We start from the raw sequence: 11,176 nt of genomic DNA, 5'->3' as shown, positions 1-11,176 counted from the left end.
TATATATATATATATATATATATATATATATATAACATGTATATAATATATAATACAATATTTGTCCCAGTCAGTGGACAAAACAGTCCCATGACTAATGGGGCAGGCAGGGCGGGGGACCATTAGCAAAATGGGCAATAGATCCTGGGTTTGAGTCCAGGTTCTGTTCCTTGTTTACTCAACTTCAGGCCTGGCACAACTCTGTGAGGTACCACTTCCTGAGAGATACAGCCATCATTGGTGCTTGTTGCTGCCAATTACCTAATTGGATGTAGTGTCCACTGGAGTCTGATGGTGTTCCTGCTTCCAACAGGCAGATGCTGTTGTACTCCCAGGAAGTTGAAGGAGACTACAGCCCTTGTGAAGAGGACCTCTTTGTGCTGTGAGTCAGCCTGGGTGTCAGCTGTGGGGTTCTGGGAATGCTTTCAGTACCAACTTCTGCAAACAACTTGCATCCCTTCCATGCATCCCACTGCAGCGGAGGGTGACTGTCATCATCCTTGGGCTCTCAGTGCTCTGTCCTTAGAGGTAACCTGAGTGGCTGAAGAGACAGGGCAGGCCCTGGAGAAGCGGGGATCCTGCAAGTGCATTGTATTAAACATTTGTATCCAGAATGTCGCCACATAGCTGTCCATCTCTCCACCCTCTCACCCACTGCCTCCTCTGAAAAGACCAGGGTTTGTTTTGTTTTGTTTTTTTGTGCTGAGTATTATGAGATCATCTGAAAATCCAACTTTTGAATGCAGTGTAATCTCTCTTCCCCAGATCTGGTAGCCACGGAAAGGGCCAGCTCTTTCCAGTACACATTATACTCAAGTGGCCACTGGAAGTCCTGTTTCAGAATTAGAGTGCAACTGTAATTGAAGTAGAAACAAATCTCCTGGAGAGGCCCTAGTTTTGATGAGGGCATCTCTACAGAGGTTGATCCTGTTCTTGAGGCTCCTTTCTAATGCATGCACACTGTGTGAATGGGCAGACACAGTCTAGTTAAGCCATTTTGGAATGTCTGTAGAAGGTCCCCAATCCCCCAGACAGCATGGCTGAACTAATGTCTTTCTAAGCTGTGACTCTGAATCCTGTTTTATGTATGCTCTTCCTCCAGACACCCCTCCCAAATAGAGCAAACACGAAGAGGGTGTGGGCTGTGCCAGGCTCAGTCAGTATGGCTTGCCGGCCCTTTCCACACTGCTGGCTTCAGAACTGCTGTGCCCGCTCCAGCCCCTCTGAGTTCTCCTTTTCTAGGCACAGCATCAGTGACCACAGACAGCTGCAAGGCCGGTGCACAACCCTGTGCTCTCCAGTGAGGCCTGTTGGCTCTCAGTTGCTGTGGTCTAGTCAGGGCTTTGAAAAGTGTGCATATTTAGTCTCAGTCTTGAAGTCTCAGTCTCAGAACTGCATCATCAGGTTCTGTGTCTTCACTCACTTTCCTGAAGGTTACTCAGAGGGAGTGACATTGTCTATGGAACCTCTCCAAGGGGCTATGTTTAAAGCAGGAAGACAGCAGTCAGGCCCTCATCCATAGAGACACTACAATTCTTGCTGTGTGTTTTCCTTGCTGGCCTCATTCACACTAGTTTTTATCCTCTTAAAAATTGTTACAAGTTTGGAAGGCTTGTAAAAGTACACTACCCAAGCACAGACGGGGCTCTGCTTGTTTGGGTTATCTAGATGAGCTTCTTGTCTTCCTTTCCTGTCTTGGAAATGCAGGTTTTTCCTAGAGCAGAACAACCGGATTTTTCAGACTCTGTTGGAGGTGTCAGCCAGCCAAGATAAAACTCTAACAGCGGAGCATGCCCGAGGCATGGGACTGGATCCCCAGGGAGACAGGAGCTTTCTCATGGACCTGCTGGAGGCCTACGGCATCGACGTCATGCTGGTCATTGACAACCCCTGTTGTCCTTAGGAAGCATGATAGGACTGGTGGTGAGACACTCACTTGTGTGGGGTGACAGGAGCCTGGAGTGCACCCCAGGCCCTCAGCAGCTTCAGTTTTAATTAAGTTGACACAAAGGACTGTTTATACTTTCCAACACATGAAATTTTTGCCATTTTCTTTCTGTGCTTCAGCCCCGGGGCTGGGGTGAGGCTGCCTGGGCTTGCAGCCTCTGGTTGGACATGGGAATCTACTGTCTTCCACTGCTGCTTCTTTGGGTTTAGTCTTAGGAGTTCTGTGAGTCAGAGTCAAACTCTGGGATGAACTGTTCAGAAAACCTGTATGTCTTCGTTTGCCTTTGTTGCATATGAAAATAAGATAGCTATGTGTCCCCGTATGGCCTTAGGTGTTCATCTGCTTAAAGACAGAAACTAATTAGATGACCTTTCCACCAAGTTCAAGGAGTCAAGTTAGGATCACCTAGTTGTGAGAGGGCAAGTCTGAACCTTCTCTGTTCGATGGCGTAGAGGGACCACCACGAAGGAGGAAAAAAAATAGAATGGCAGGGAAAGAATTCTTGAAATCCTTCCTAAAGTAAGCTATGAGTTATAGCATCCACCCTCCCCACTGCACCCCAGTCCTCTTGGTCAGTGCTGAAGGGTGGTGCTGGCCCTGAGCTTATAGACTCATACGCGTTGAATATCCTCTTGAACTAACTAACAGGTTCAAATAGGTAAGGGAAGTTTTCAGTTTCTCTAAGAGCTCTGTGGAGGGATGGTACACAGTCCTACAGCAGATACTTCTGATGAATTCTGAAATATAGCCAGGGCCCAAGCTGGTTAACTCAGGTTGCGATGTGATGTTAACAGGTCTCTTTACCAATTTGAAACTCTCACAGACATCTCTGAAGTAGAGACAACATTCCTTAGGCTAAGCAAGGAACCTAACAGATTTGATAGGAAAAATATAACAGTGCCTCCCACCCAAGAGAATAGCTGGAAAACCCAGACTAACAACCATGCCTGCTTCTTTTTGTCTGCGATGGGACTGCGGTCACTTTGTTCTTTGGGGCTGGGATACTTTGGACTCATGCACAATGTTGGAGGGCAGCTGTGAACCATATTCAGAAAGCCATGTGAATAGCTAGCTAGCCAGCCATCAAACATCCATGTCTGTAGCTAAAGAGCAGCCAGGTTGATGCCCACAGCAGAGAGAACTTCAAAGGGAGGGTCCATGCCTCTTAGTTCTGGGTTCTTGAGGCTTATTACTTAGCTCAAGTATTTTCACTGTAGCTCCTTGATAAAAAATCCAAGAGTGAAGAGGTTGGTGTGTGAGAGAATGCCAACAGACACTGATGAGTCAGGGTAACGTCTTTCTGTAAATATATAAATAAGTTTAGGCACTGACATAAACTGTTCCATCTAATTGATTTTTCTCCTCTGCAGTGTGGGTTTAGCCATCATTCCAGTAACACAATGTTTACAGAAAACAGCTGTGCTCAGTGGCTGAAGTTTCTCCTGCTTTGTCCTTAGGGCTACCTTTTCCTCTTGCCCCAGGGCTGAGCAGTGGGGACTACCTGATGCTGATGGAGCAATACTTCCTTTGGTCTCTAATGCTCAAAGTCAGGGGTAGATAGCCAGAGATAGGAGCTTCCAAAGGACTGGAAGACTCTCTTCAGAATTCACTGAAGAGAGGCTAAGCAATTGGATCCATAGACCTAACAGATTTGACAGGGAAAATATAACAGTGCCTCCCATCCAAGAGAATAGCTGGAAATCCCAGACTAACAACCATGCCTGCTTCTTTTGGTCTGTGATGGGACTGCATTTGTTTGTTCTTTGGGGCTGGGATACTTTGGACTTCATTCAAATGAAGCCCCCGTTTCTGAGAACCTCCCTAGAGCCTTCTGTATGCCAGCACTGTTTGCTGTGCTGTTGAGGCAGCAAGCTGAGAACTGCTAATGAAGGTGAGAAAGGCTGTCCGTTGTCAACTTGGGCTTTATGGGTTCTTTTTAACTGAACAGCTGTGTTAGGTCTTAGGCTCTGGGCTTGCTAGCCCCCAGAAGCAGAACTTCTTGTTCAACATCTCCTTCAGTCTTTCCTTACCTTGCCAGTTTCCTCATAGGGCCAGAACATGGCACAGGTGTCTGTGTGGCCGACAGTGTGTATGTTAGCACCCCTTGTACCCTTTGCCCCCTTTTATCAGCTGCAGAGTAAGTCTTAAGATGTGAGCCCAGTCCACATCACTATGAAGTCATACCAGACTGCTCCCCCCCCCACCCCCGTGGCAGTGGGCAGATGCAAGTCTGCATAATATTCTGTGAGTTTCCTATGAAGGGAAGTAGTTTGTGTAGAACTATATAGGAATCTCTTTACAGTGACACAGTGACAGCAGAAGCTAGTAGCCACAGGACGTGCTTGCCCGTCACTCTTTTTTTTTTTTTTTGGTTTTTCGAGACAGGGTTTCTCTTTATAGCTCTGGCTGTCCTGGCGCTCACTTTGTAGACCAAGCTGGCCTCGAACTCAGAAATCCGCCTGCCTCTGCCTCCCGAGTGCTGGGATTAAAGGTGTGCGCCACCACGCCCAGCCCGTCACTCTTGAAATACTTTCTGAAAACCCATCTGGCTTTATTTGGAAGAAGTTAGTTCACATCCTTCATAGCTTTCTGACCATTAGCAGAGACAAGCATTTTTTTAAACACTGGCCTCTAGGAAGGGGGCTAAAATCTCAGATGTGGGTCCTGCCCTGCCATTCTGCTGGTGGCTCCATCAGACCCCTGCCAGAGCTGGCAGAGCCCTTCTGGGGAGCACTAATCCCCTCCTGTACCATGCTGGGAACCATGTGTTAACCTGGAAGCACTTGCTGACTTGTACTGCTGACTATTCAGTCATTTTTAAGGTAGAAGAAATTTCCAATGGTAACAGTCTTCAGGGGACCTGACATTGGGGTTTTGGATATGTGGACATCCATGTTAAGTACAACATACTGAGTAGAACAAGAGCCTCTTAAAGTGGATGTTTTCACTTTTGTCAGCAGATGGTAATACCCAGCTAGTTGTTGCCTGGCTCAGGACTCTTTCCTCAGAAGCAGTAAAAATAGCAGAGCTTATTATCTCCTACCAGTCTATAAAGGAAGGCCAAGTCATAGCCTGGTATTAGTGTTAGCTTTAAACATGAAGCCCTCCCTGTGCTGGGCATGGATCCAGGCCAATGTTGGTGTCCTACCTGGGGCCCATATGGTTCAATCAGTTAGGAGTACAATGTGACAGGAGGTGTTTGCCTCCCACACCTCCCACCCACTCTGGCTTCTGGAGACGGGCTGGTTTCATTGCTGGGATAGAAGTTAGGATAAGAACCTGAAACTATAACTTACCTTGCTGGAAACCATGGAAAGGTGAGAGTGACGCTCAGATGCAATCATGCCACATGCTTCATGGGAAGGTTTGCTTACACAATTACCTAATATATCTTAGCTAGATGATAAAGGAGGCAAGGGGGACGAACCTCCTGTCTTGAGGAACTGAAAGCCTATCAATGCAGAGAGGTAAGATGGACTTACCCTTCCACGGAAGCTTTTGGGGAGACTTCTCCAGGAGTGCTAGTGAATTACCTGGTGGTAGAAGTCAGCCTCCTAGAGACGCAGGGACTTGGGAACTGTCTTTTCCCCTAAACTGCACAGCCAGAGAGTGGATTGAGATGCTTTCTCCAAGTCCAGTGTGATGGTCCTTGCAGAGGTAAAGAAGGGATATGGGGTATGGGTGAACAGAGCTGTAAGATAATGCTGGGTCTCACAGTGAACATGCCTTATTATGAGAAGAGCTTGAAAACTGACAAGAGCATCATCCATAGGACATCTTCCCGTTAGACTTCCAGGCTAATAGGCTAGGATTCTGAGAGCTGTCCAGCATCCCATCTCTCCCTCATAGCACATAGTTCTACCCATGGTGAGGCTCCTGAAGGCCCATAGCTTACCTTAGCAAGCCCAGTTTCATCCCTTCTCATTTTATGAAAACCCTTTTCAGTCAGGTAGGGGAAGGGGAGGAGTTAAGGGCTCCTTCTAAACCCAAGTCATGGGCTTTGACTATGCCACTTTACAGCTAATATACCTCTGTTCCCAGGAGCTACTGAAGTACCCAGTGTGCTGGGGAAAAGACGGTGAACTAAGGTAATGCTTTTCCTATGAGAAATGGAAGTTTATTTTTATACCAGTGTTACTGAATGGTGAATTAAGTACTGAAGCATTGAAATGGAAAGGAATTGCAAAGTTATCATCTAAACAGCCACGGGCAGCTTTTGTGGCTTAATAGCAGTGGAGGCCCTTAGACATGTCACTGTCTGTGACAGGGTTTTGAAGCATGAGCACACACTCTCTGCTGTATTATTTCAGCAGCCATTACAGGAGAGAAAGTCAACCGGCCTGGCAAGATGAGAGGGACAGTGACCTTGGGCAAATCTGTAGAACAGAAGTGCGCAAACGGCCTTTCAATGACTCTTCCTTCTTGATCAAGGGAGAGAGAGGGGAATGGGAGGGAGTCTGCTACCTGGCACTTTAATTCACTTTAGTGGCTGGAAGTTGGGTGATACTGTAAAATTAGAAAAGGAATAGGACTTTTTTTGGTGCTATATAGAGAAATGAAAATGGGGATGAATAAAACTCCTTTTAGAGATTCCTCTAGAACATCAGCATGGCGCTGCCTCTCAGAACCATGTTGACTTAAATTCTGACAGGTTTACAGCAGAGGGTTTGTTTGCATTTGCAGCAGGTGCCTGTGTGGTTTGCTTAGTTTACTTTGCTTCTTAATGATACTGGGGCTCACTGGGACAGGGCAGGGTTTTATAAATTGTGCATAGATGGAGCTGCAAAGTGAAAAGCCCATAAAAAAGAAAATATATGTAACTGACATTATATCTGGGTAAATTAAGCAAGGAGATTTTATATATATATGAAAGTCAGGCAAACCCAACTTGCCCATCAGAAATGCCGTCAGCCATGAGAAATGGGGGATTCTGTCCTCTTGAACTGCCTGCATAAGTGGCTGCCAGGCTTTGGGTCAGAGATAAACAAAATCAACTTCCTTTATTTGCCCAAAACTTGGATAAATTTTTGCATAAGTCTAGAATATAATCCTTCCTGAAAAAAAGAAGTCATGGTAATCAAGGAAATCTGTTTTTCCTAGTTTTTTTTTTTTTTAAACATAGTGTCCCTGTTGCCTTAAATGTAAAAACCTATTTTGAGAAATAACCCCAGTCTAAAAGTTATAGCAATAAAAGAACCCGAATCTATTTTTGTTTCAAGTCTTTACCTCATGACAAAGTCAGAAGGATAATTGGTAAGTTTTGCTCTGGGTACTACTGCAAACCGATGTATCCTTTCTGTGTCCTCAACGGAGTATTATTTACAGACCTGAAGGAAGTTGGGCTTAACCCCAAGGCTAAGTGTAAATGTTTCTTGAATTGATTCTTTCTGTGGTACAAGTTAACACCTGTGTATATCATATCTGTATATATCTGAACCAAGTTATGTGCAGAGGTTGATAATAACTATATTTACAAAAGAAATTTTTACAATTAAAGTTCACATTTTAACATGAGCCTGTGTGCTGTGATCTTTTACCATGTAGTTTTTGGTAGGAAGGAATGCTGACAGCCTAGCCCACGGATAGAGCCCAAGGGATGAATGCTGCTTTTACTTACAGAGACAAGGACTGACACTGGGGAGCTGTAGCTGGTCCTGTGAGAGGCTGCAGTTGGATAAACACTCTACACATAATGGAAACTAAAGTCAGAGAACCAGGACCTTGTACCTTTAATCCCCACAGGAAGCTTCTAGACTTAAGAGATTTCTGAAATAAAATAGCTTCTTTCTTATCAGAGCATTATATATTGATAAATATGCACATTGTATATCTATAGGGAGAGTTATTTTAAACCAGTATAAAATCAGTTGTTAACACTGATTGCAAAGCTAGGTTTCTGTTTTCTAACTGGGGCAGTCATACCCAATCTATGCCTTAGAGGCATTATAAGAACTGATACTCCTTTTTGTTTTTTTTCCCCCGAGACAGGGTTTCTGTATAGCCCTGGCTGTCCTGGAACTCACTTTGTAGACCACGCTGGCCTTGAAATCCGCCTGCCTCTGCCTCCCGAGTGCTGGGATTAAAGGCTTGCGCCACCACACCCGGCTCTGATACTCCTTTAATGTCAGTTGTGTGTGTAAAGGCCTGGAGGTGATCCCTACAATCTCAGCAGAGCTGAACATCTGTATACCTGTTATTAAATGTGGACATTGCAGGGATGGACCATCCAATGAAAAAGCAGCAAACAAACCCAAGACAGTGCAACTGACTAAAGAAAACAAATTAACAGAGCACATTTAATAATGTGGGTCTAATAGCCTTCCCTAACCCCATGGCTGTTATGGTTAGAATGTGCAACTACACAGTGTCTTAAGAACTAACACTAGATTCTATTTTTCCTTACACCATAGCAGCCCCTTTCCCTCCCCAGCTGGCACAGAGTAAAGTGATCTACGCCGACCTTCAGACTCCTCTGTTGCTAAAGCTGAACATTTACCACCACCATAAGCACACACAACTGCATAGGTAGCCTCATTTTTCATGATCTTCAATTATGGACTTTCTGTGGGTGCTGTGTGTCCACTCCGTTCATACACTGGTTTTACTCCAGTGGGACACATAGGAAAAGGTCTATTACTGTCTATATTTAACTCTGATCTTTCTGCACTTCCTGCTGCTAAGGGTGTCACTTTCCCTTTCACAATGACAAAGGCTCAGTCGCAGTGCAGGCCTTTGGGCACTAGCAAAGGAAATGTCCATGCTAGTATTAAAAGTAAACCGTCTTACTGACCAGGTAGGCAAGTGCTTTCAGTTCTCAGCTTGCAGCAGACTAGCGGAAGATAGAATCAAATTGTTAGCTGAAAGATCATTATTAATTTTAATGCAAATAGTATGGTTTTCCCCTCTAATTTCAAAGCAATTATAAAAAAGTTGTTAGAAGCCGGGCGTGGTGGCGCACGCCTTTAATCCCAGCACTCGGGAGGCAGAGGCAGGCGGATTTCTGAGTTCGAGGCCAGCCTGGTCTACAGAGTGAGTTCCAGGACAGCTAAGGCTACACAGAAACCCTGCCTCGAAAAACCAAAAAAAAAAAAAAAAAAAAAGTTGTTAGAATTCATAGTCATCTACTTTCTGGGCTCATAAATAATAAATGAAAAAGGAATGTAACTGACACTCGATATCCTTATCTCACCAGAACTAATATTTACATGTTGGGTAAATAAACAAGTTAGGAACAAGAACATCCCCATAACATAAATGTAATTACAAAAAAATAATTATTCAAATAATTATTTCTTCTAATGTATACTAATAATTGTTAAAAACATTTGCTTGGTAATAAGTTAATACTTAAGTTATAGATTTATATATTTTACTGATGAAAAAGGATAAATGATAATGGCAAGCATAAAAATAAACTGGTAAAATCCCTTAGCTGGGGATATGGAACCTGAAGAGGCCACTTCCTGTAGCCAGGCAGGAACCCCAATGGAGCCATCAAGACATCCACAAAACTTTCAACTCAAAATTTAGCCTGTCTACAAGAAATAAAGGACAAGGGGTGGAGCAGAGACTAAGGGAATGGCTAGCCAATAGCCAGCCCAACTTGAGACCCATCCCATGGGCAAGCACCAATCCCTGACAGTATTAATGGCACGCTGTTTTGCTTGCAGACAGGAGCATGTTATCTGAGCTGACACAGACAGATGCAAGCACCTATAGTCGAAACAGTGGATGGAGCTTGGAGAACTCTAATGGAAGAACAGAAGGAAGGATTGTGGGCCCCAAAGGGGTAGGAACTCCAGGGGAAGACCAACAAAGTCAACTAATCTGGGCCCTTGGGGCTCTCAGAGAATGAACCACCAACCAAAAACATACAGGAATAGACTTAGGCTTCCCAGCACATATGTAGCACATGTGCAGCTTGGTCTTCATATGGGTCCCAAACAATTGGAGCAGGGCTATCCCTGCCAAACCTGGCATGGCCCTGGTGGGGACAGAGTGACATGGTTCCTACCCCACTGGTGTGAGAATCTATAAGTGTTGATGGTTGCTGTGGGTGTAAACTTGTTTGTGTAAAAATGTACCTATTTTCTGGACCCACTAGCAGTGGAGGACTCTTCCTTCCAATGAATGTCTTCCCTGTTAATGTTATAACTCCATAATAATGAGAAACAGCACAAGTCCAGGAGTCGAGGGTGTGGCTATGTCTCAGCAAAATGGTAAACAGGGGACCTTCAGGATAGTCTTTAAGGATGTGGAGAGAACTCTAAAAACATGGGTTCAAAATATATAGAATTTCTCAACTATGCAAAAATATAAGGTGCAATATGAATTATAAGGCACTCACAAATCTAAAGGAACAAACATTATGAGTCAGTTTGTCAGAAAGATACAAAGATAGGCAGGTACAAATGAAGGCAGATTCCTGAGTTCAAGGTCAGCCTGGGACACAGCAAATCTAGGCCCAGTTGTGGTGGAAATGGTAATTTCAGGACAGGGTCCCACCCAACTAGCTTATCATTTGTGCTTAACAAAGGCAGACAGATCTCTGAATTCTTTTGCAATTTTGAGGAAAAAAAATGTGTGCTTCCGGTCTGCTAAGAATCAAAGGGCTGGGGGAATGCCAGGGCCAGGAAGCAGGAGTGGGTGGGTTGGGGAAGGGTATAGGGGGCTTTGGGGATAGCATTTGAAACATAAATGAAGAAAATATCTAATAAAAATGCCTTAAATAAAAAAAAAAAAGATTCAAAGGGCTGAAGTCAAGGGATGCTGATTCAAAATCAAAAGGAAAACCTTGAGTAAATGACTGGACTGGATTGATAGGTAAAATAAAAGATTGGACCTTTGTTCCACAGGAAATGACCTATCCAGAGAAATGTTTAGGATAAAAAGAGAACTGCTTGGAGATATGGACACACAAGCACACATAAACACAAGCATGCATACACACACACACACACTCAAAAGCAAGCAGAATATAGACACAGAAATCTCTGAGACAGAGAGCAAGTGGAACATAGAAGCAGAATGGAAAAGCTATATCAAGCAGAATACAGGTCATCAGCTTGGATCCATGATTTGACTTCAAGTCATTCTTTTCACTGCTCCCATACACCACTTCTGTGAGAACCCTGCTCCAAGCTAAGCCTGGTCCTTGACATATCCCAAAAGCTATTGCCTACATGTGGGATATGTTCTTCTAGCTGGGCTGACTTGTCTGGCATCAGT

The 11,176-nt window shown here is 44.3% G+C and overlaps 1 protein-coding gene across 1 annotated transcript in view; it reads left to right on the top strand.

Annotated features, from left to right (window-relative positions):
• Positions 1 to 2,546, top strand: part of Kiaa1147 (KIAA1147 ortholog) — a 30,047-nt gene extending 27,501 nt beyond the window's left edge. Inside the window, exons 8-9 of the mRNA XM_021165104.2 lie at positions 314 to 382; positions 1,708 to 2,546. Coding sequence (XP_021020763.1) covers positions 314 to 382; positions 1,708 to 1,903 — 265 coding nt within the window. The 3' untranslated portion in view covers positions 1,904 to 2,546. The remainder of the gene's footprint in view (positions 1 to 313; positions 383 to 1,707) is intronic.
• Positions 2,547 to 11,176: the final 8,630 nt, after the last annotated feature.

Source organism: Mus caroli, chromosome 6 (genome assembly GCF_900094665.2).
Source record: "Mus caroli chromosome 6, CAROLI_EIJ_v1.1, whole genome shotgun sequence".
In the NCBI taxonomy this organism is placed as follows: domain Eukaryota; kingdom Metazoa; phylum Chordata; class Mammalia; order Rodentia; family Muridae; genus Mus; species Mus caroli.
This window is presented reverse-complemented; position numbering and strand designations above follow the sequence as displayed.